This window comes from Melanerpes formicivorus, unplaced genomic scaffold (genome assembly GCF_026170545.1).
Source record: "Melanerpes formicivorus ecotype bairdi unplaced genomic scaffold, bMelFor1.0.p_v2 SCAF_83, whole genome shotgun sequence".
Taxonomy (NCBI): domain Eukaryota; kingdom Metazoa; phylum Chordata; class Aves; order Piciformes; family Picidae; genus Melanerpes; species Melanerpes formicivorus.
In genome coordinates, this window is record NW_027142435.1 from 2769132 (window position 1) to 2794626 (window position 25495).

The 25495-nt window shown below is 53.2% G+C and overlaps 1 protein-coding gene across 19 annotated transcripts in view; it reads right to left on the minus strand.

Annotated features, from left to right (window-relative positions):
- PTPRS (protein tyrosine phosphatase receptor type S) overlaps positions 1 to 25495 on the minus strand; it is a 178041-nt gene that overhangs the window by 81654 nt on the left and 70892 nt on the right. For all 19 annotated transcript variants that reach the window (XM_068164973.1, XM_068164971.1, XM_068164970.1 and 16 more), the window contains 3 exons: positions 10154 to 10299; positions 9154 to 9295; positions 892 to 1080 (listed from right to left, as the gene is read on the minus strand). In XM_068164973.1, the coding sequence (XP_068021074.1) occupies positions 892 to 1080; positions 9154 to 9295; positions 10154 to 10299 (477 nt within the window). The remainder of the gene's footprint in view (positions 1 to 891; positions 1081 to 9153; positions 9296 to 10153; positions 10300 to 25495) is intronic.

Genomic DNA, 25495 nt, shown 5'->3' on the forward strand with positions numbered 1-25495 from the left:
ATTTGCAGCTATCAGAGAGATCTTAGGCTGTTGTTTAAGCTGGGAAATGGAAGTGCTTCTCAGTAGTCCCCAAAGCTCAATGTACCTGTGCCCTCCTTGCATGCACACACACACACAGAGTGAGCTGGCAGCTCCAGTGGGGACAGAACCCAGCTCCTGGACTGGGAGGGTTAAGAGACGTGGTGCTGAGACACACACTAAACAACAAACAGAAAGCAAACAAAAGAGACAGATGGACAAGCAGATGGGGAAAGACAGAAAACTGACAAGAGCCACGATGCTGGGGTACATCTGCCCATGGAGATCACTCTGTGGGCAGTGCCACTGACCACCAAGAGGTCACTCCAGAATGCTCCCAACTGCTCTCCAGCGATGACTGCAGGGACTTGATGCTGGAGAGATCTTGTAAGAGCTGTTCTTCAGTGCCAGCTTTGAAAGCTTCAACTTACACCAACAGGATCATTTCTGACAGTCAGAAGCTGCCTGAGCTGTGCACCCTCTATCAGATGTGTGTGGCCTAAAATGCCACATCTGCTGTAGTGGTTTTCCTTCTTCCTTCCCCAGTTCTTGGCCTGAGGACGAAACCCTCAGCCCCCATCCGGTCCCCAGTTTCCCCTGAGCACCATTATCCAGGGAACTAGTTCTGCATCCCCTGGGTGGGAACCAGCCACCCTGCTGGGACTCCCTTTGTGTTAAATGAGCAGTAGGATGGGTGGGAGAGGAAAATACCCCAACCACTACTCAAGCTGAGGAAGAACAGGAGTCCCAAACCCAAAGGAAAGCTAACATCCCGATCCATACCAACGGCGCCCGTCCCTCTCAGCCCTCTCTTCTGCTTCAGAACCCTCTGTCTAGTTCTCAACCCCTCCAATCCCAACCCAGAGACCTTACCTGATCTCAGCTGCTTTATTCTCCCATTGCTGGCACTGGGGTCTACAGGCAGGAAGTCTTTAAACCAAGTGATCTCTGGGTCTGGGTTCCCACTGGCTGCACACAGCATCGTGGCCGTTCGTGTCCGCTCCACCACCTTCAGCTGGGGCCCCATGTCAATGTTTGGGAAGCCAGGAGGTAGCTGGTCCTCTGAGGGCAGAGAACAAAAGAGTGGTTAAAATACCTGCTAGGGAGCTGTTCAGTCTGGAAAAGAAAGATACCTCAGACCAGCCTCCCTGGGTTTGAAGGGGGCTAGAGGAGAGCTGCAGAGGGACTCTGTACACAGGCATGGATGAGGGGTGATGGCTTCAAATGGGAAGGATCTGGGCTTGGATGGGACATTAGGAGGAAATTCTTCCCCATGAGGGTGGTGAGGCACTGCAACAGGTTGCCCAGAGAAGCTGTGGAGGCTGCAAGCCAGTTTGGATGGGGCCTTGAGCAATCTGGTGCCCCTGCTCATGGCAGGGGGATTTGAATGTCCCTTCCAACCCAAACCAGTTGATGATCAGATTCTACCTTCAAATGCAATGCACTAAACCCTCTGGGGCATGGGAATAGCCATTCCAAAGCTCCTCCAGCTCTCACACTGAACTCCTCTGGCAGGTAAGTGACCTGCTCTGATCCTTCCCAGCACAAGCTGCACACCCCCTGCTCTGCAGAGTGCAGTCTGCACAGTCACACCGAAACCAGGCATTCATCTTCTTGCTCCAGACCCCACAGTACAAACCAGAAGTGCCCAAGAGAAATAATGAAGAGGGCTGTCAAAGGCAGGCTGGAAACTCAGAGAGAAAGGAGAGGAAAACTGTGTCCAGCTGCAGTTACCAGAGGGGACACACAGCACAACGAGGAGCCAAGAGCTGTCAGACAGGGTGTGAGCTTCAGATTTATTAACTCAGAGTGCTGCTGCCCTCGAAGAAGAAGGAGGACAAGGCACCAGCACCTAGAAGAGAGGCTCCACTGAGCTTCCTGCTTCCTCTCAATCTTGCCTTTGCCTTCACTAATGAGGGTGAGGAGGGCAGCCCCAGCAGTGCTGACTAATTTGTGATAACTAACACAAACCCCAGAGCTTCCCCCCTAATCTTGGGCATGACCTCCCAGCTCACGTGGAAGGAGCTGCTCTGGGCTGGCTGAGGCAGCTCAGGAATCTCTCCCCTTTCCCCCCAGAGAACCCCAAACCTCCGGGGGAGGGCAGCGTGGAAGGAGGATGCCAGCACCAAGGTGAGGCTCTACAGGGAGTCTCCAGCAGTGCAAATGAGGTGTGTGGAGGGATCACAGCCCTGGGAATTCATGGCTTTAAATCCATCCCCAATGGAGGGGAGGGAGCAGAAAAGGTGGGATTTTAAGAAAGGGAAGATCCATCACAATCAGTTCCCCACCGAAAGCAATGGGAGCTCTCCCAGCAGCAGCAGGGATGGCCTGGAAACCCTCTGCCTTGCTTGGGAAGCATCCCTGCCAACTGCAGACACAAGAGCTCATTTCCTACTGCTGGCATGTTACCTGTCAGCAGGAATGGAGCCAAACTAGGTAGAGAACCATCGATCCATGGGCTTGCTTTGGTTGGAAAAGCCCTTTAAGGTCCTTCTCTAACTCTACCACATCTGGGGCTAAATCATGGCCCTCAGCACCACATCTCTGTGGCTTTAGAGCACCTCGAGGGATGGGGATTCAATCACCTCCCTGGGCAGCCTGTGCCAGGGTTTGAGAACCCTTTCAGTGAAGAAGTTTCTTCTAACATCCAACCCAACCCCCTCCGGCCCTTTATTCTTGTCCTATCACTTGTTACTAGGGAGAAGAGACCAACCCCCAGCTGGCTTCAGCCTCCTTTCAGGCAGCTGTAGGGAGTGAGATGTAAGGGCTGAAGGCAGAGATGGGGGAGCAAGGGAGGATGCCAGTGGCCTTGCTTTGTGGGGGCCTTTTCCTCTAGGATCAAAGCAGGCTCACCAGATCCCAGCGCTGCTCTCCTCCGGCTCAGGTAAGAGCTGCTCCACACTGCTGTGCCTCACACTCAATTTGTAAAACTCCAGGAATTCAGAGCTCAAGGTTTGTGCTGTGCTGTGCCCTGACTCCTGAGGCCAAGAAACTCTTGACTAATTCTGTTATTAGCAGCACGCAGCTACTGTGGAGAAGAAAAGGCTTTAAAAGCCTCAATTGTGTGTTTAAAAACCTGCATTGTTTCCTCCCTCTGCCCATTGTTGGAGAGCTCTAAAAGCTCTATTGTGACTCACTGGAGAGTGAAATGTATTAACCACACCTCTCCTCCTCTACCAAAGGAATCTGACCACAAACACCAACCCTTTCATATCTGCTCCCCTCAACCAGCTCCCCCAGCAGGGCCGAACTGGCAGCACTGGAGAGGTGCAGCCGTTTTGGGGGCATCTGAAGCACCTCCCCACCGGGGCACTGCCTTCAAAACCCATCTTTAATGAGGGACCTGACCCAAAGCTTGGGAGTTCTCAGCTCACCAGGCTGTGCTGGGGCACCGCAGGAGTCTCCCAGCCCCGTGTGCTTGAGCTGCAAAAGCCCAGCCTCCCCCCGCCGCCGGAGTGAGCTCAGGACAGAGGGGCCCTGGGAACGGCTCTGCCTTTGCACAGCTTTCAGCCAGGCTTTTAACGTCCTGCCTTCCCTCCTGCCTTCCCTTCTGCCCTCCCCTCCCCTCTGCCGTGCAGCCAGCAGCGGTGGTGTGTTGGGAAGGAGCTGCTGCCGCATTGGCTGCAGATGACATCATTATTGATTCCTGCTTTTATCCTCTCCCTGGCGATGCTCCTGCACCTGCCTCCAGCCCCTGTCCCTTCATTGCACGGAACCAATTAACCCCCAGAGGGCACAGCCCTCCTGCCTGGCTGGGGGTGGGGGTGGGGGTGTGCCTGCACACGTGTGTGCTGGGGGAGGCCTGCTCCAGCTCTGAGTGGTTCTAATTAAACAAAAATGTTAATCTTGCAGCACAATGTGCAGAATTCCTCTGAGTTTAATTAAAACAACTGCGACTAGAGGCGTGAGCAGACTGGAGGATCAGAGCAGTGGAGGAAGCATCTCTGAGCATCACATATTGCACTGATTCAAGTGCTCACATTTCCTTCCTGCCAGGAAAAGTGAAGCTGCCTCCATCCCCTAACAATTGGATTCCCTCTCCTAATGCAATTACAACCTCAACTCAATCCCCACAAGCCATGCAGGCACACGTCCTGCCACCCTCCCCAGCAGTCCCCAAACAGCACTCACAACTTGGGACCAAATAAAGAAATAAGGGATGGCTTGGACTGGGAATCCTCTTCCTGAAAGCAGCCCAGGAAAGCTGCAAGAACAGAAGAGCCAAGCTGGAGCTGCTTCAAGGGCACATCTGGAGAGGGCCTTTGCATGAGGGTGTCTAGCGAAAGGACAAGGGGGTGGGGTCTGAAGCTGAGGGAGAGCAGGGTTAGACTGGAGCTTAGGGAGAGGTTCTGAGGTGAAACTCTGGAACAGGTTGCCCAGGGAGGTTGTGGATGGCCACCACACCAGGCTGGATGAGGCCCTGACCAACTGAGTCTAGTTGAGAGGTGTCCCTGCCCATGGCAGGGAGGTTGTGGTAGGTGGTCTCTGGGGAGACGACCATCCCTAACCTCAGAGATGATCTCTAAGGTCCCCTCCAACCTAAGCCATGCTATGATTCTATGACCTGGGCAGCTGGAGATCATGGGAATCAGGCTAGCTGAGGCAGGCAAATGCTTTCACATGCTGCACTTGCCTTATTAACAGAGCACCCCAAATACCTGCTCTTGGGCTGAGCTCTTTAAAGGGCCCCCCATGACGACAGGCTGGTGAGCTGCCTCCGAGCCACTGAACAATGCAGGGTGAGAAAGAACAGAGGAGGAGGGATGGAGGGAGAGGCAGGGAGAGGAGAGAAGAACACTCCAGTGTTCATGTATAATATATCCTAACAGAGGACATGCTCTGTGCCAGGGACATGCCTGGGACCAAGCTGCAGCACACAGCCACGCAGCAGCAGCAAGGGTCACCAGCGAGAGCGGAGGGAGACCCTGGTGCTCGCTGTCCCCTTGTCACTCTGGAAGGTGGCAGCTCTCTTGTTTAGATAATTAGCTGTGCTGGAAATGAGGATGAGAAGCAAAGATAAAGCTTTGCTGCTGCTCTTTCTCCCACAGGGTGTGCAAAGTTGTTTAATAATTTAGAGGAGAAGGAGGGTGTGAGCATGGTGAGACGCTGTGGAGTCGAGGCAGAAAGCCACAACGAGGATGCTGCTGAAGCAATGACGAGAGGAAATGGCCTGAAGTGGTGCCAGGGGAGGTTTAGGTTGGAGATGAAGAAAAATTTCTTTCCTGCAAGAGTGGTCAGGGACTGGCACAGGCTGCCCAGGGAGGTGGTGGAGTCCCCAGCCCTGGAGGTGTTCAAGAAAGGTGTGGACAAGGCACCTGGGGACATGGTTTAGTGGCTCCCCTGTACCCTCAGCTCACTTGTCTTCCTTCACATGAGATTCTCTGCCAGGCTACCAAAGGAGGGGAGGGAAAGTGCAATCTGTGTACAGGAATCATCATTATTAAGGTTGCAGAAGATCATCAAGTCCAACCTTCTACCCAACACCTCCATGACCGCTAACCCATGTCCCAAAGTCCCACATCTACTTGGGTTTGAACACCTCCAGGGATGGGGACTCCAGCACCTCCCTGGGCAGCCTGTGCCAATCCCTGACCACTCTTGCAGCAAAGAAATGGTTCCTGATCTCCAGCCTAAGCTTCCCCTGGTGCAACCTGAAGCCATTTTCTCTTGTCCTGTCATTAGTTACTTGGTGAAGAGGCCAACACCGGCCTCACTCCAACCTCCTTATAGGTGGCTGGAGAGAGCAGTAAGGTCTCCTCCTCTTCAGGCTAAACAACCCCAGCTCCCTCAGCCTCAGGAAGCAGTAATACTAATAATAGAATTGAAAACTGCAAGTCTTTCCTGGGAGTGTGGAGCTCAGAGAAACTGCACCAAGAGCCTGTGGTGCCACTGTCCAACTCCCTTCCCTTCTGCCCAGGCTGTAATGAGAAATGACAGCAGTTGGAGTCAACAATAACTGGAGAATGCTTCCCCAAACCACTTGCTTTCCTTTCCTTCAGGCCCTGCAGGAATCAGGTTTACAGGCAGTCTGTCTAGCCAGCTGTGGAAAGAACAAGAAGTCTCCACAGCCCTATCAAAACTCAGGTCCCTGGAGAAGCAGAGCAGGAAGGACAAACAGGCCAGCAGAGCCTAAGCTGAACGCTGTCCATCACAAGCTCTGCTTCTCAGAAGCTCCCAGAGGTTTCCACTCCTGCAGCTTCCTGTTTTTAAGTGAATTCATGTGGATTTCTATCAGGGTCTGATCCAGGAGCAGTCATCTGCATAAGCAAAGAGGGGGCTGCTCCCAATCCCTTCAGCAGCTGCACCTAGTAGCGAAGAACGGATTGGGTTTTTTTCTGCTGCCCATGAGGTTGTCTGCAAGGGGCATGGAGGCAACCCCAAGGCTGTTGATGCCTGTGGACAGCATGGAGGTACACACCTGTGTGCCTGACTGTTCTGCACCATGAGGCCTGGGGAACACTGCAACAGGCTGCCCTGGGAGGTGGTTGGGGCCCCATCCCTGGACAGGGCTCTGAGCAAGCTGATCTAGTGGAGGTGTCCCTGCTGACTGTAAAGGGTTGGACTGGATGAGCTCTGGAGGTCCCTTCCAACCCAGACCATTCTATGATTGCATGACTGAGATCATCACTGCACAGCTCCTACAAAGCCCATCCTACACAGCTTGGAACAGCTGGGGCCCAGGTTTCCAGTGTGCCAAGGTAACAGCTTCTGCAAGTGACAGCTCACATTCATCTCCAAGCTGTGGAGCAGCCCCCACCTTTATGCTTAGCAGTAGCTCTGGAAGTGAGGGAAGAGACAGAGAGGAGGAGGAGGAGAAGGAAGCCTTGCAAAGAAAGGTGGAGAAAAGACAAACAGGAGAGTGGGAAGAAGAGAAGAAGGGATGGCAGCATGGCAGCTCTGCCCTTGTGGGGATGTGTGGATTTGTGCTTGGGCCTTTTAACTTTCCCAGCACTTAAAACCACAGATCAAGAACAGACAACCTCTGCTGTGTGAAAGCTAAGGAAAGATTAAGGATGGAGTAACTCCAGCTGAGCAGGGAAGGGGAGGGGATGCTCCAAAACCTGCTTCCTTCATGTTTCTCAACATCTCAGCCCAAGCCTACAGCTAATTAGTGCTCCCCCAGACCTCCTCATCCTGGGTACCCCTAGCTGCTGCTTGCACAACTACTTAACAAAGCTACCATCAAGGTCCTCCTAGGCAGCAGAAGAGAGGAGCAAAGCAGGCAGCAGCCTTGCTCTGGTGGGATCAGCAAGGTGTGGAATGGGTGGGGGGGGATGGGGAGATGCAGCTCGGCTGCTGTCAGCTGTCTCTCTGGCTGACATGTCTATGATGTTGATACCGGAAGGAAGAGCTGCACAAAGACACACAGAGAGAAGCCTGGTCCCTGAGGAGACTCCCAGAGCTCAGCTCATCCCTTCAGCAGCTCTGCTTTGGGAGGAGAGCATCACAAAAGCACCAGGAGAACGCAGGGGCTTCGTGAGGGCAGCAGCAGATCCCCTGCCTGTAGCTAAATTCAAGGGGTAGAAGCCTGGAATGTGGCTGCAGGGGAGCCCTCCACCCAACTGTCACAGCCCCCAAGGAATCTCTGGGAAGGAGTGTGAAGAGGAAGGCTCCCAGCCCGCTGGGATAACCACAGCTAGACTCAGTCATGTCACAAAGCACTGTTCCAGCTCCTGACAGATACAGCCCCCCACGCACTGCTAGCAGAAGGTTAAATGCCATGCCAGGCAAGGCAGCTACAGACAGATCTGAGTGCACCTACACAAATCTGTCAGGCAGGAACATGAGCCAGCAGCATGCCCAGGTGGCCAAGAAGGCCACCAGCAGCCTGGCCTGGAATCAGCAATGGTGTGGCCAGCAGGGCTAGGCAGGTGATGGTGCCCCTCTGCTGGGCACTGGTGAGGCTGCACCTCAAACACCGGGTTCAGGTTTGGGCCCCTCAATCCAAGAAGGACATCGAGGGGCAGGAGCATGTCCAGGGATATCTCCTGCTACAAGTAGAGGTCAGGGGCTGCTCTGGACTCACTCCAACAGCTCTGTGTCCTCGTGGTGGGGACACCAAAACTGGATGCAGTATTTGAGGTGGGGTCTCAGCAGAGCAAAGGGGCAGAATCCCCTCTCTCCTCTTGTGAGACCCCACCTCAAATCCATCACCCCCTTGCTGCCAGGGTCACTTGCATTGCCCTGTGGTTTGAGTAGAGAGCACCAAGCATCCTTCCCCCTGAAATGGGTGAGTTTTAGCAAGCAGCTTGGCTTAGTGTTTCACACAAGGACTTCACAGATCTCTGGGGTAATGACAGCAAACACCTAGAGGCACCCACAGCAACAGCATATTGCTCCCTCTCCCACATGGAGTTCAGGGAGCAGATTTCAAACAGATGACATGAAGGAGGCATCCCTGTAAACATCCTCTACAGTGGGGACAAGGGGAAAAAGGAACAAGAACAAAATGGAGAGGGAAGCTGTTTTCCTGGAGAGTAGATCAGAGCATGTCAGGGGTTGGAAGGGACCCAAAGAGCTCAAGCCCAAAGAACCTCTGGAAGCAGGGAGGATGCCCAGAAGAGGTGTCCTGCAGGAGGGGAGAGGCTGGCACTACTACCAAGGGTGTGAGAGCCCAAGCAAATGCATGATCATCATCAGCTCAGCTCATCAAGAGAGTCCTCTGTGAAGAAGGCTCTCTTGGGGGTCTGAATGAATGGTGCCACACTGCTGTGGTGTGTGACCTGCCCTAAGTGGTCCTGCTGTGCCAGGGGCTTGGACTCAATGATCTCTGGAGGTCCCTCCCAAGCCTTTGCATTCTGTGACTCTGGTGCTGCTCACCAAGCTGGGGAAGGAATCTTTATTGGAGAGGAGGGAAGATCATGGAGTCTTCAGTTAATTCAGGTTGGAAGGAACCTCACCATATCATCCCATCAAACCTCCTAGAGTGGTCCAAGTTTAGCTTTGTTTCTTGCCCAGCAAGTTTATGACTCTCTGGGGCAGCAGCAGCAAACAGACCTGAGGGGTCAGAACAGCCCACAAAACCTTTGTGCCTTGACCACAAGGCCTTCCCACTCATCTAAAGGGAAGAGGAGGGGCTGGAGGGTCCCTTCTGCCCTGTGACACCGCCCCAGGGCGGGCAGGCATGCTCTTTACCTCGGAGGACAGTGAGCTTGGCGTGGACGGTGACCTCCCCGTGGGGGTTCTGAGCAACACACTCATAGATGTTCTCATCCCGGGGGGTGCGGAGGGGCTGGATCCTCAGGACAGCTCCTGCACTTTCATCAAACTCAATTGTCTGCAGGAGGGAAGCACAGACAGACACACAGTGAGGCAGCAAGCCTCCTTGGCTTGCCAACAGAAGGTGCATTCCTGCTTCTAAAGGAGGCACCAGCATGTACCCAGGCCTGTTATACATCCCCAAACACACCTCAGCACCTGCCAGGGATCTGTCCCACACCAAGCTCTGACCACTGAGCCACCAAAACTGCTGTGCACTCTGGCAGTGTGTGCAGGTTGGGTGCTCAGAGCACAACTGTGATGAAAGAGGAGGAAGCAAACCAAGCAAAACCAAAGTAGAAATGAACCCTGCCTTGTTCCTCCATGCAGGGGCAGCTGACACCACAAAGCTCCTCTCAGCACACAGCTGCCTGGCAGGGCTGAATCCCACAGCAAATTCCACAGGATGACCTCCCAGTCCTTGCTCCTCCACTCTTGTTTCTATCTAAACAATGCCAATTGCTTGGGTCTGGTTGCCAGCAACTGCATGGCTCACTCTGGGCTGTCCCAGGGTTAAAACCCTGAGGCACGGATGGGTACCCAAGGTGTGCTTAGGGAGCTGAAGCACCACCAGCTCAGCTGAGTTTCTTAGGGAAGGAAAAGGCAGATTTTATTATATCCCAGGAGAGGCAAAAAAACCAATAAAACAAAAGAAAAAACTCCAGTGAGGTAAGTGAGCCAAGTTCTCTCTCTTGCTTTGGAACAAACCCAGCTGCTGACATGGCCAAGAGCTTGCGTTTCACTCCTGCTGCTGCTACAACTCCTCCCCTTCCAAGCCTCCCTTTATTATCATGTCTGAAAATGGCCAAAGCAGAGGGCTGGCTGCTTTGTCAGTCTCTCTCTCTCTTTCCACACAGACTTCAAGGACATCTCTTACCTCAAACCTCTGAGAGTTCACTTTCTTCCCTTTCTTGTTCCAGGTGACCCTTGGCTTGGGGTCTCCAGTTGCTTGGCATACAAAGGAGGCCACCCCTCCTGACACACCAATTTGGTCCACAGGTTTTTTAATGAACACAGGGGGACCTTTAAGGGAGAGAGAGGAGAAAAAAACACACCACCATTATTGGCACAGAGGAAAAACAAACTCTAATAGAGACTGCTTGTAATTAACAGCAGCATTAGCACTGCGATCCTCGAACGATCCCAGATGAAATTAAATCTCCTGGCCTTTGAAGAACAAGCAACCTTTACCTCCATGCAACAGAGCAAGAAACTGCAGCACCAAACGAGAAAGGCCCTGGGCCCACACAGAGATTTCAATGCAATGATGCTGCCCAAGCCTCTGAGGAGTGGACTTTTAAACTGGCTTGCCCAGGGGAAAATCGGCCTCGCAAAGTCCAGCTAATGATCCTCACCAGGAGCTGGTAAAGCTGAAAACATCACCTGGAGCCACTGAATTGCACCCTCCCCCCAGATCCTAGCAGACCTGGGAGTAGGGGAGATTTATAGGAAGAGGTAAAGCTGAAAACATCATCCAGAGCCACTGCATTGCACCCCTCAGATCCTAGCAGACCTGGGAGCGGGGGAGATTTATAGGGAGAGGTAAAAGGTGGGACAAGGACCATGAAATAAATGGAGCAGGAAGACAGCATCTAGAGATCTTGAGGATGGTGGTGTGAAACAAGGTGATGCCGGTGGCTTTAGGGTGTGAAAGCTCCTCAGCACCTTTGCTTTCAGCTGCAAATCTTTCCCCTGGCCTTCACAGGTACATTTACGCAGCAACAGGTGACAGGACACAGCCCAGCACAGCAAAGTTGTGATCCTTTCAAAACCACCCAGTTGGCAAGACCCAAGAGTGGGGCAACCAGGTCTGCAGCCTGCTCCTGCAGTTCCCCTGCCCACCATGAGACATCTTGAGAGCACCAAGGAATTCACACTGCTGAAGGAAGGAACTGAAAGCTCCTCAAAGCCCTCTCGTAAGCAGATGCCCAACGTGCAGTGATGCCTCAACAACCACACACAGGGCCTGGGCTGCAGTTTAGCCAAAGGAGCAACACTTGAGCATGCAGCACCTCTCCCTCACCTCCTGCCACTGATTTCCACCCATGTCTGACTGCCTTCAAGAGCATCTCTGCAAAGAGAGGAGGCTTTGTGGACGTGCTTTGTGACCAGGGAAGGTGCCAAAGGCTTTCTCACGAGGGGAAGACGAGGCCAGGAGTGTTTGAGCAGAGCCCACGCTGGCTCTGTCCCCAGGGAATCCTCCTTCCCTGCTCTAACCTGTTTTCCCTGCAGAGTTTCCTCTCATCTAGTTAGTTTACAATTTATTGAAATATTTAAATCACAAGGCCACAGCTGTGTTCAAATAAAATCACTCAGATCATAAAGTCGCCGTCTGCCGCTCCCGAGCGGAGCAGCCACGTGACCGCCGCCTGCGCGTTTGGATGTACAGAAGATGGAAGCAGCCCAGCAAAGAGCTTTGCAAGAGGGCAAAAGGGACCCACAGAGAATTTTCCAGGGGCTTTTAGGGGGCTGGAAGGCAAAAGGAAGCATTCTCCCCTTCCCTGCTTGGTGCAACCAGCAGTATATAAATAAAAGCCATTGAGAGGCTGGAGCAGGTCCAGGGAAGGGCAACCAAGCTGGGGAAGGGTCTGGAGAACAGGGCTGGGGAGGAGCTGGGGAGGGAGCTGGGGGTGGTCAGGCTGAAGAAGAGGAGGCTGAAGAAGAGGAGGCTGAAGAAGAGGAGGCTGAGGGGAGACCATCTGGCTCTCTACAACTCCCTGAAAAGAGGTTGGAGCCAGGTGTGGGTTGGTCTCTTCTCCCTAGGATCAGGTGATAGATGGAAATGGCCTCAAGTCACCCCAGGGGAGCATTAGAAGAAACTAATTGGACATTAGAAGAAACTTCTTCACTGAAAGGGTTCTCAACCACTGGCACAGGCTGCCCAGGGTGGTGGTTGAATCCCCACCCCTGCAGGTGTTTCAAAGTCTCAGAGATGTGGTGCTGGAGGCCATGGTTGAGCATCAGCCTTGGCAGAGTCAGAGAATCATTGGACACAATGATCTTGAAGGTCTTTTCCAAGTGAAAGGATTCTGTGCTTCTGTGCAAAGCCACTGAGCAAGCTCCTGTGATGCAATCAAGCATTTGTTTCCATGCTGGAGGTAAACACAATTTGCAGGAGCTGTTTACGTCCCAGCCGGTGCCCTGTGTGCAAAGCAGCGGATTTATAAATACCCAAACCTATATTTAGAGGCCAGGGGCTTTGCAATGTTACAGCTAAAGGTTATCAAGCAAGTCCCACTGGAGGTACAGGCACTGGGGGATCTGTCTTCCATCTGAGGAAGGCAGAAATCCAAACCTTGCTTCAGGCTAAACTCTTAAATGCTCACTCTGCCTGCAACCTGACTTCCTGCCTCTCTCTCTCTCTCTCCTCTCCTCAGTTATCTGAAGAGTTTGCAGAAGTCAATTCTGAAGGTACAGCCAAACCCATCCAGGGCTTTTAAGATCCCTTTATTGATGCAAGTTGATTTCCTAAAATAAAAGGCCCTAATAACCCTTAATGCCACTTAGGCACTGCAATGGGTGCAAGCAACGCGAGGAGAGGGGAACAAAGGTTCTATTTCTGTCCTAAAGACAGGAATGGTGCTCAAAAAACCAACCCCAAACCAACCAACAAACCCATGGTGAGCCTGGAGCCATTGCTCAGCATCCCTTTTTGGGGACTTCTGTTGACTCAGTGTGTGTCAGAGAAGGGGGGAAGCTGAGCTGCTGTGTGAATGCTGCAGCGCCAGGCAGCCCACACCAAACTCCCTCTCAGGCAGGGAGAGGCAAAAGGAAAGCAAGCAAACAAAAATCCCCCTCCAAAAACAACCTGCTGCATTTTGCTACTCACTTGGGAAAAGCACTGAAAATCCAAGCTGAGTGTTGAGTTCTCAAGTTGCTCAAGCCTCTGAGCTCCAGACACTGATTCTCCTCCCTGCCTTGCCCCTGCCAAATCATCACCCATTGCACCCTCCACCTCTGCACCCCCAGTCAAGCCTCCAAGCTCCAGACTTTGATCCTTCTCCCTCCCTTACCCCTGCCAAATCATCACCCATTGGCACCCTCCACCTCTGCACCCTCAGTCACTGCAGCCCACACCCCTGGCAGAACATCTCTCCTCTCTCTGGAGAGAGGAGAAAAGCAGGCAAGGTGCTGATGATACAAAGCTGAGACAAATTCCTGCCTGCTGCGTAGGACTCTCACAGCTCCGCCGTGCCAGGTCCAGCTTGCAGGGAAACAAACAGTTGGAATTCTCTGCAAATCACACTCAGAGGCTCCAAAAAGCAGGAGAAGGTGCTGTGGGAAAGGGAAAACATTTATCAGCCCGCTCAGAGGGGCTGAAGAGTTTCCCCTCATACACCTCCCAGGTTGCAGGACCTCGGTTAGAAAGCAAGAGCAGAGCCTGGCATTTTCCAGGTGACAAACTTCACTCCAGGAGATTTCACAGCACTTCACCAGTCCTCCCTCACAGAGAGCTGAGGACAAGTCAGTCCTGGAAAGACTTCAGTCTGAGATGCCCCTGGGTCCAGTGGTCACAAGAGGTTTTTCTTGTTTCCCTGCCTCTGTTTGCAAAGCAGCAGAATTTGGTGAGGCTTTTTTGGTGTGGGTTTTCTGACAGCATCAAAACAGGAATGGAAAAACCTGGAGCTTAAAAAGGTTTTTCCTACTATGAAAGGCTTCCTGCAGGGTCTGGGTCCCCAGAGAGGAGGTTGAAAAGAGTGGATGACTGCTGTGTACCTGTGATTCCTCTCTACAGCTTAATGGAAAGCCATCAAGTCAAAGTGAACCTTTCGCTCCTGCCCACCGCCTCCGCACTTCCCAGCAGCAACAGCCAGGGCAAGCCACACGCTGGAGAGCTGCCACAGAGCACAAGGAGAGACACAGGCAGCCACCAACAGAACAAGAGGACACAGCCTCAAGCTGTGCCAGGCTGGGTGTTAGGAAGAAGTTCTTCCCAGAAAGAGAGATTGGCCATTGGCATGTGCTGCCCAGGGAGGTGGTGGAGTCACCATCCCTGGAGGTGTTTGAGAGGGGACTGGATGAGGCACTTGGTGCCATGGTTTAGTTTAGATGGTGTTGGGTGATAGGTTGGACTGGATGATTTCAAAGGTCTTTTCCAACCTGTTTAATTCTGTTCTATTCTATATCCTATATAACAGATCCACCAGCAGCACACACACTGCCTGCCCTCTGCCCTGCCACCCCTCTGCTCCTGGCTCTGTGTCCCCAGCCATGGGACAGCCAAGGGACCATGAGCTGAGCCCTGTGAAGACAGCCTCCAGCTGGGTTCACTTTCCAAAGCCTAGGGGAGCAGGGGTGGTGCTGCTGTCTGCTCAGAGGGGATGTGATGCATGTTTGCTGCTGGGACATTGTGAATGTGAATGTGAAGGGGGCTACAAGAAAGCTGGGGAGGGACTTTTGAGGGTTTTGGGTAGTGAAAGGACTTGGGGAAAATGGATCCAAGCTAGAGAGGGGGGGAGATTCAGATTAGAAGTCAGGAAGAACTTCTTCCCCATGAGGGTACTGAGACACTGGCACAGGTTGCCCAGGGAGGTGGTGGCAGCCTCATCCCTGGAGGTTTTTGCAGCCAGGCTGGATGTGGCTGTGAGCAAGCTGCTGTAGTGTGAGGTGTCCCTGCCCATGGCAGGGGGGGTTGGAACTGGCTGAGCCTTGAGGTCCTTTCCAACCCTGGCAGTTCTGTGTGAATTCTGATACAGACTTGGAGAAGCAGCTGTGAGGTGACAGGGGTGGGGTCTCCACATCCCCAGGGCACAGGCACCAGAGGAGCATGGTGTGACATCAAACCACGTGCAAGGATTACACAGCATGGCAGCTCTCCTTGCAGAAGAGGCAAATGCTGCTGCCTCACCTCTCCTTCCTCCCTTCTTCCACATGGCACCAAAGCAGGAAAACTTCTTCCAACACAATCATGTGAAAAAAGCCAACATCTCCCAGCTAATCATGCCCAGATGACAAAACAGTCTGGAAAGCTGAAAGATGTAAGAGTGGGGAAAAGGAGGGGACATGTCACCCTTTAAACCCAACTGTCCCCCAGGAGCTGCTGCCACGGTGAATAGAGGGTGATGGACGAGCAGGCAGGCAGACAGCCTGGCCACCATATGCCTGTCTGAAACATCAAAAGCCAAAGACAGAGAGAGGCCTGGAGAACCCAGAGGTGCTTTGAGGGCTGGGAGAGAGGCAAGAGCACAAATGGACAACGGATCTGAGCTGACAGCAAGGGGGGGGAAGAAAAAGCAGAGCTATGAACTTGCACTGTGGATCCTCCTCGCTTGCCTCCCCCGTGCCTGCTCTCCGGCTGGAGCCGGCTGGCCCTGCAGCCAGCACTGCAGGTGGGGTTGTGGAGGGACAAGGAGCTTGGGGACGCATTTAACCTTGCAGAACACACCAGAGGGTAGGAGCAGCTTTCTCTGCACTACCTCACTGTGCTCCAGCCACAGAATGGGAAAGACAGCCTGAAAGGCTGAGGGCAAAACTCCCACCGGCTCAGCCCAGGCAGCCAATGAAGCTGTGGGGGTGCAGAGGGCTGTGGAAAACCAGCATGGCAGCTGCCAGCCCACTCCCAGCCCACTCCCAGCCCACTCCCAGCACACTTCCCAGCCCTCCTGGTAGTTTCATGGGAAAGGGCAGAAGATGGTCCCTGCTCACACTGCTGGATGATCCGCCCCAACTTTGGGGAGGAATGGGCAGTGTGTGTAGAAGAACCAGAGGAAATGGTTTCAAGCCCTGCCAGGTGAGGTTCAGGATGGGTGTTAGGAAGTACTTCTGCACTGGAAGGGTTCTCAAACATTGGAATGTGCTGCCCAGGGCAGTCACCATCCCTGGAGGTGTTTAAGCAGCTTGTGGACCTGGCACTTGGGGACACGGTTTAGTGCTGACCCTTCAGTGCTGGCTTGAGGGTTGGACTGGATGAGCTCTGAGGTCTCTTCCAACCAGAGGTACTCTGTCCTCCTGTGAAGCTGCCCCTCTGCCCCACAAGCTCTCCCTGGGGGGGGGCTCCACACCTCTGCTTCCCCCTGACCCCTCCCCACCTCTCTCCCCTCATCTCCAGCCGAGACCTGGTGCTGATTTTAGATGGCAAAGTTCATCCCTGTGCTTAACACCCCCTGCTCTGCAGCCCCCTCCTGCCACCTCCGGGAAAGCAGCTCAACAAAAGGCCACAAATAAAGACAGAGCTACTCAGTTCTTTCCTCTGGCCCCGGCGCAGGCAGCAGCGGCAGCCTGGCTGAAAGCTGCTCGCCCACAGCAGCAGCAGCAGCAGCAATCCAGGGAGACAAAAGAAAAGGCAGCTACAAAATGCCGATTTTAAAAGCTTTTGCTTCCATTTGTGGTGGCCCCCGGGGGCTGCTGGCAGGGCTCTGGTAGAGGCCCACGCGCCGGACCCGCGGCGCCGCCACGCCAAGGGCTGGGGTTCAGCTTCTCCGTGGTTGGAGAATAAACTCTCATTATGAGATGTACCTGAGAGGCACCACACAGGCTGCAGCAAAAGCAAGAGCGCAGCAGGCAGGCCATTTCCTCGCTGTTTGCCTCCCCAAACCCAGCCAGCAGCCTTCCTCTTGCCCACCGCTCCCGATCGACCTTCAACAAACAGCTCCCACGGTGCTGAGCCAAAGTCCCTGCAGCGCTGCCCCCCGAGAGAGGCTCAGGGCATGGCAGCCAGGGACAACCTTTAGCCAAGCTCCAAACCAGCCAACAGATCGAAATTCACCCTTTTTATGCACACCAGAGAACCACAGAATGCACTGGGTTGGAAGGGACCTTGCAAAGGTCACCCAGTCCAACCCCCCTGTGCCAGGAGGGGCATCCCCAGCTGGAGCAGGATGCTCAGAGCCTGACCTTGAAGCTGGCCAGAGATGGAGCCTCCACCACCTCCCTGGGCAACCTGTTGCAGTGTTCCACCACCCTCACAGTAAAGAACTTCTTCCTAATGTCCAACCTCAATCTACCCTGCTCTAGTTTGAAACCACTGTCCCTTGTCCTCTGTAAACAGTCCCTCCCCAGTTTTTCTTGCAGCCCTCTTCAGGTGCTGGAAGGCAGCTACAAGGTGTCCCTGGAGCCTTCTCTTCTCCAGGCTGAACAACCCCAACCCTCTCAGCCTGTCCCTATAGGAGAGGTGCTCCAACCCTCTCACTGATTTTGTGGCCCTCCTCTGGACCCACTCCAGCAGGTCCCTGTCCTTGTGTTGAGGATACCAGAGCTGGACACAGGACTCCAGGTGAGGTCTCACCACAGCAGTGACAGAATCAGCTCTCTCAATTGCTGGCCATGCTTCTTCTGATGCAGCCCTGACCTTCTGGCTGCCAGTGCCCACTGCTGGCTCATGGCTGGCTTCTTCACCAACACCCCCAAGTTCTTCTCTGCAGGGCTGCTCTCACTCTCATCCCTCCCCAGCCTGGATTGATTACAAAGATTGTCCCAACCCAGGTGCAGGACCTTGCACTTGGCCTTGTTGAACCTCATGAGGTTCACCTGAGCCTGTTTCTCCAGCTTGCCCAGGTCCCTCTGGGTGACACCCCTGGCACACCAACATACAGACACACAGAGAGCTGCAGCTCTGCCTTCACAAGCACAAGTAAAAGCTGAGACCACAAAGCCATCCACAGTCAATGTTGTTTTGCTGTTGATGTTTAGCAGACCCCAGTCTGCTCTTCCAGGCTCCAGATGATTCCCATGCCCAGGATGCAGATCTCCAGCTCTCAGGCAGACTGGGCTGACCTTGGGCACTCAGCCTTCCCCACACCTCAGTCTGCCACACACAGCGAGGAGGTGACAAGCCTCATCTCTCACACCTGCCTGCTGCCTGCCTTGGTCTAGACACTACAAGCAAATTAGAGCACAGGATGGGCTGAACAGATCTGCTCAGCACTCAGCACCCGAGGTGGTGTTGCACACAGCTCCAGCCTCCACACACAGCAACGGAAACAAAACCAAATCACCACCAAAAAACAGCCAGAGACACAACTCAGAGACCTTCCTCTGCCTCCACTGCTAGGGGGGGAGAGAAGATAAAGCACAAAAGGCAGACAGAGGCTTTGTGCTCTCCCAGCAATCAGATCAGATTGAACTGGGACAGCAGAGCCTCCAGCAGCCTGGTCTTGGGGGGGGTGTCTCTGCCCATGGTGGGGAGGTTGGATCTTCAAAGTCCCTTCCAACCTAAACCATTCTGTGATCTCTCTTCATTATCTCCCCACCCCTTGCTAACATCAAGACCAACCAGGCAGGAATCTGATGGTCTTCTCACTCTCCCCTCTTCTCTTCCTATTCCCCCTCTCCTCTCCTTTTGGTTTTTGGGCTAAAACGTTCTGCTGATGTAGTGAAACTCCATCTCCATGTTCCACACCTGCTGACAGGCTCACAATTGGAGAAGAAACACCAGGCAGTCCCCCAGCTATGGCCCTGGGTGGAGGTGCTTTCCACCTCCCCTCTTGAGAGCCTCTTGAGGAACACGAGACCCAGGCCCAGCCATGCAGGAAATGTTTGTCTGCTGCTTTAGGAAAGGTGCTTTGCACACCTGTGCTGCTGTGGTCTGCATGCATGCAGCAGATGCACAACTGCACTGGAGGAGTGGAGATGGGGATGGGACTGCTGAGAGCTGGGAGGCATGGCCAGAAGAGGAGAGGAGCAGCTGTGTCACACCAGTGAGTCCAGGAGCTCAAGAGGGGAGCAGGAAGGCTGGGGAAAATCAGTGGGAAAAAGAAGAGATCAACAGGGAAAGTGCAAGAGAAGTGGAGCAAGATGGAGAGGAGAGAGATGTTCAGAGCCAGAGCAAGGAAGTGAAGATTGGATAGAGGAGGCAAACCATGGAGGAGATGAAAACAGCACAGAGCAGCCAAATTTGAGACAGATGGAGAGTGGGGAGCAGGGCTGGGATGTTTGGAATGGGTGAGGACTGCAAAGCAGTGGCATTAGGGAGACTGCAGGAGGGGTAGCGGCTCCAGCACCTCCATTTGCCTCCAGGAGAGAGGTGAGAGCTGCAAACTGGGAGCAGGACAGATGCAGATCTCTGTGGACTGAACCCCCCCTTGGCCAGGTGCTCCAGGGCCCCTGGTCCCCTGGGAACCCAGAGTCTCCTGGCAGACTTCCACTTCCCTTTTTCTTCCTCCCCAGGGGCTGTTTTCTCAGCGCCTCACAAACAAAATTAAAATGAGAGTTTTCTGACAGAACAAACAAACAGGGAGTGAATTATATTCCATTTCCCTGTCAATAACTTCTCCCCAACTCAGTCCTCTTATCATCATAAAAAGTCCATTAAGCAGTAATTGGGGAGGCAGGGGAAGGTAGGGCTGGGCCATGGAACAGAAGCAGGCTCGCTCCCCAACTGGCCTTTTCTGGGAAGGCAGACAGGATAATTATAGGTTCAGACAGAGACTTCCTCTTACTGTCAGCAGCTCTTGGCTCCCTTCAGGGAGATGGGACTGGCAAGGTTGGGGAAAGGAGGGGGAAAAAAAATGAGATCTGAGGACATTTCTTTCAGGAGTGAAATTCTTCCACCTTGCTGTTTCCCTGCTCCTGATCCACCATCCCTTGACTAGGGGAAAGCTGGGCAGGTGAACTGCAGGCCTCTCCCTGCTGGACACCAGGGAATGTCACTTGAAGGACCACTGCCTCTCCTGTCCTGCAAGGTCCCAGAGAAAGAAGGACAACAGGGGAGGAAAGAAAGAAGGACAACAGGGGAGGAAGGAAAGAAGGACAACAGGGGAGGAAGGAAAGAAGGACAACAGGGGAGGAAGGAAAGAAGGACAAGAGGGGAGGAAGGAAAGAAGGACAAGAGGGGAGGAAGGAAAGAAGGACAAGAGGGGAGGAAGGAAAGAAGGACAACAGGGGAGGAAGGAAAGAAGGACAACAGGGGAGGAAGGAAAGGGTTTAAGAAAGGCAGAAAATGGGTAAGAAAGATGAACTCACTTCATCCACCTTTCCTACACTGGTTGGTTCAATCCCCACAGTTGGCCAACAACCTCAACACTTGCTCCTCCTGCTGCCTGCCTGTGCTGCCAGCTCCCACCTTACTCCTCAGCCAGCATGAGGCAGCAGACCCTCCCTAGCCAGCACCATGCCAAGATGTTCTTGCCATGAGGCTTGGAACTTTGAGGATCTGGCACATCCATAGAGTCTTCAGGCTCCTATTTGCATTGCACTCAGATACAGACCCCTAGGAAGTGGAGGTAAGAGCCTGCAGCAGTGGAGGCAGGATGAGACTGAGGCTACCAAAGCTCTATTCCTAGTTCTGACAGCCAAGGTGAGAAAAACCACATTACCCTGCCTGCTGGAGGGGAAGCAGAATCCTTCCTTCTGGTCTATTTATACTGCTGGGCTGCATGGAACTGTGCCTTATCACATGGGAACAGCAGCTAGCATGTAGTCACCCAGGCTCAGCAGGACTTCTCCATTGGTAGGTATGGAAAGGATCAACCTTCCCCCATGGGACAAAAGGGATCTGCAACTGCCACAGATCAACCCCAGACAAGGGAAAGGTTCTTGCAGCTGTGCTTCATGCAGGTGTACAGGGCACACAGTCATGATATGAACCTACAGGATGCAAACTGCTCTAGAGGACAGGACAGAGAGGGCTGTCCCTATTCTATAGGGAGTGGGATGGGATTCTGGACCACCTTGTCCCTTCCCTCCCTCTCCCAGACAGGAAAATGGTATGTGATGTGCACACCCCAGGAACCTGTGAGAGCTGTGGTGTGGTGGAAGCCTGGAGCACCATGTGGGCTTCAGTTTAATGAATGAGAAATAAGAGACTAACACTGGGGGTGAAGGGAGTTATATTCTGGCAGTAAAGGGCAGCAAACATGCAGGCAGCTGCTGTCCAGCATCAGAACAGGACCTGCACAAGGCAAGAAAAGATGAAAGAGAGGCAGCACATGGAGTCTGCACATGAGGGACTGTGAGGTAGAAGATACTGAGTTAGCCTTTCAAAGCATTCTGTGGCCTCACTCCACAAATATCCTCCCCTGTGCTTTGGTGTCCTCAGCTCCCTCTCTAACCAGCTCAGATGGAAAGGACTCCAGGTACCTCACAGCTTCTCTCTCTGCCTGCTGCCTGCACCCAGCACAGGGCAGCTGCAGCCTCCCTCCCTGGTACAAATCCAACTGAGGGGCAAAGGAGCAAGGAGGTGGTAATGCAGATGGACCTCTGGCCAGGACTCGCCTTCACCTTCTGGCTCTGCAACACAATGCCAGGAAGAAAGTTGCTCCTTGTGCCCAGCAAGAGCTGAAGCAGACAAGTGATGATGTCAGGGAAGGTGGCAGCCCTGGGATCAGCTGCTGAAGGGCCAGCAAGCACAGCAGCACATGCAAGGCAGCAGGCCAGGACCCTGGAGATACACAAGTCCTTTCAATCAACTCTACCAACATCTCAATCCATATTTGTCCACAAGTCCTATAACAAGGCATAATAACCCAGAGCAGAGCAACAGCAAGGAACCCAAGGAGCTATCCTGGCAACTTAATGAAGGCCCCTTGTCCATCAATGCCATGACAGCAACCCCAGATTGTTGCAGTCAGAAGCTCAAGGCAGAGAGCTCTGCCTCCCCTTGCCATGTTGATAGGACAGCTTCCACTCCAGTGTGTCATTGATATTGGCATCCTGGAGCAGCTCAGCACACAGCCTGCCTAGAAAAGGCACAGCAAGAAAGGCCTCAGCTCTCTATCAACTTCCACTGCTCTGCCTGAGTCACTGAAGGATCAGAGTCTATGGGGGATACCAGAACACGAAAAACCAGCTCCTATGGGACAAGCCTGAAAGAAGAAATCTTAATGAGCAAGGATGCCAACTCCCAGGAGGGGGATGCCAACTTAATATAGCCCAGCAGAGGTCCTGAGCCACTGCAAAGTGACAGCAAAGTCAGCAGCAGCGGGGAAAACAAACTGCTACAAGCTTCTGCATCTCATGGTCTTTCAGAGGCAGAGCAGTGCTGGGAGCCCCAAGGACGTGATCAGGGAGATCAGTTCTGATCCTTGGCTTGGAGATGACACAGGCTTCTGCAGCATGTAACACACAGAGCCAGGTCCCCTGCCTGGCGCTGCCTGCCGAGGGGCTGCGGCACGACCGCAGGTGCTCGATCCCCGCCGAGGTTTGCCAGCTTAAGACAGGCACCAGGATCTTCTGGGGCTGAAAGGCACAGCAGGTAAATCAGACAGCAGCTGATGACACTCTGCTCTTTCACTCCTGCAAAGAAAAGCTGCATTACTTCCACTTACTAGCTCTTGTTTGCTTCTTTATTTCAGGCAAGAGAGGAGGTCTCCTGGTCTGCAGGAGGTGGGCCAAGTACAATTCCCAGAGCAGAGTCCAGGGCATTTTCAAAAGCTTGCTCATTAGAGTCCAACCTCTGCTAAGAGAAGCTTCAGGAGGGAAGATTAAGACTGGAGATTAGGAAGAAATTCTTTAGAGTGAGGGTGGGGAGACACTGGCACAGGTTGCCCTGGGAGGTGGTGGCTGCCTCCTCCCTGGAGGTGTTCAAGGCCAGGCTGATGAGTAGAGGCCTTGAGCAACCTGGGCTGGTGCGAGGTGTCCCTGCCCATGGCAGGGGGCTTGGAACTGGATGATTTTGAAGGTCCCTTTCCAACCCAACCTTACCCTGGGTCTTAGCAGTGGACTGTGAGCTTGTGCTGCTCCTCAGTATTGGGGCTGGGATGTCAAAGGAGCTCAAGGTGGGAGATCTTGACAACAAGAACCCAAAACCTACTGAAGCCACAGCTAAGGGATCAACATCTAACAATCATGAACCTTGACTCCTACCACAAGAGCCATCACAATCCCTGTCCCTGACCCACAACCCTCATCATTCAGATTTGTAGTGGGCACATCAACTCAACAGGAGGAGGAGAAAAAACAATGGAAGAAGGCAGCAACACTGCTGAGAAGTGACAGCAGGAACCTAAAACGTTCAGCTTTGAGTAACCACTGAGCCAGAAAAAGAGAGCACCACACGAGTGAGAGAGGAATGGAAACATGGAAAGGCAGCAGCAAGGAGCCCTTGGTTCTTCTAGAAGGCAGCAGGTGAGGATGTGAGCTTTTGTTTTAGTAGGACATGTCCGTGTTTGACACTTGCCATGGGAAGGCTGTACAGCAGCCCCTCCAGGCAGCAGGGCAGAAGATGCCTTCACCTTCCCAGGAGAAGGCAGACCCTCAAGTGGCAGCTCCTGGAAGGAACCATAATTAGCAGATCCTGTAAGTAAAGAGGAGCATCACAGCACTCATAAAGCAACCAACCACACAGGAAGCCCTCAAAACCAAACAGATCCTGCCCACAGAGATGAACAGAGAGAAGCAAGAGCTGAAGGACCTTCCTGGCTCACAGGAGAGCTCATCTCCAGGTGATCTTTAATTGTTGAACTGGGGGGGAGAAAACCCAACCTTACACCAACACCTTTTGAGGCACTCCACTCAAGGATGGGTAAGGATTGGTGTTAAGAGCACACTCAGGCTCACTGCTGAGTAAATCCCCGAGTTCTACCAGAGGTGAGGAAGGAAGAGGCCACAGCCAAATTAATTTGACTTTGTTAATTAAAAACAAACCACCAAGTTTCATCCTCACCCCACCCTCCTTCCGAGGCTGGCTGAGAGTAGAGGGGGGAAGCGAAGGGGAGGGGGGGGGGAGGGGGGGGAGCTATGCTCATTAATTATGCAGAAAATGCAAAACTATCATCCTCTGAATGAGTTTAAAATAAGGAGAAACCCTTTCAGAATGGGGAGAAATTACTCCCCAAGGCAGCTGAAATTTCTCTTGCAACTTCAAAGGACAATAAATTATTCAGACCGCTCGCACCACTCCGCGCTCGCTCTCCCTCTCTCCCCTTCTCAATTTTATGCTCCTGAGTCAATTAATGGTTTGGAGGACTCAGAAACTTTGTGGAATGCTAAACCAGTCGCAGCTCTTTCTATTTATTGCTTCCCCCCCCACCCCTTTTCTCTTTCCCAAGCTCTGCTTTTCCTCCTGGCCTCAAAAGGCAGCACGCAGGAGTCCGTGCATTACAGAGAGAAGCACAGAATCATTAATGCTGGGAAAAACCTCATCGAGTCCAACTGTCAACCCAACACCACCATGGCCACCAAACCATGTCCTGAAACTGGTTTTAACCAGTGTGAAACAACAATGCTTCGTGTCTACAACATGCAAGATCATGGAATGGCTCAGGTTGGAAGGGAGCTCAGAGATCAGCTACTCCAACCTGCCCCAACGTGAGCAGGGTCACATCTCAACTGGACTCAGCTGCTCAAGGTCTCATCCAGCCTGGCCTTGAACAACCCCAGGGAGGAGGCATTCTCAGCCTTCTGGATAACCTGTTCCTGAGTCTCACCACCCTCATACTGAAGAACTTCTTCCTCAGATCCAGTCCAGCCTTACTCTCTCCCAGCTTGAAACCATTCCCCTTGTCCTGTCTCTAGACACCCTCAGTAAAAGTCTCTCTGCAGCCTTCTTGAAGGATCCTTTCAGCTACTGGAAGGCAGCTCTAAGGTACCCCCAGAATCTTCTCCTCTCCAGGCTGAAGCACCCCAGCTCCCTCAGCCTGTCCTCACAGCAGAGCTGCTCCAGCCCTTGGATCATCTTTGTGGCCTCTGGGCTCTGCCCAACAGCTCTGTGTCCTCCTTCTGCTGGGGACACCAGAACTGGACACAGACCAAAAACTCTCTCTGCAACGACCCTGTGAGCAGAGGTCCATCCACATCGAACTCCTTCATGTCAACTGTGTAAAATCACTCATTGCCATATCCCTTTTCAATTTCTAATGCTGTGTGCTGGCAATCTGCAGGTCTAGGTTAGCTGTGATCTCTTCCATAGTCATGCTGTCATCTGCTGTGCCCTTGGATGGTAGGCTGAACATGAGCCTGCAGTGTGCCCAGGCAGCCAAGAGGGCCAATGGCATCCTGGCCTGCAGCAGGAACAGTGTGGCCAGCAGGAGCAGGGAGGTCATTCTGCCCCTGTACACTGCACTGGTTAGGCCACACCTCGAGTCCTGTGTCCAGTTCTGGGCCCCTCAGTTTAGGAAGGAGGTTGACTTGCTGGAACGAGTCCAGAGAAGAGCAACAAAGTTGGTGAGGGGTTTGGAACACAGCCCTGTGAGGAGAGGCTGAGGGATCTGGGGCTGCTTAGCCTGGAGAAGAGGAGGCTCAGGGGTGACCTTATTGCTCTCTACAACTACCTGAAGGGAGGTTGTAGACAGGCAGAGGTTGGTCTCTTCTCCCAGGCACCCAGTACCAGAACAAGAGGACACAG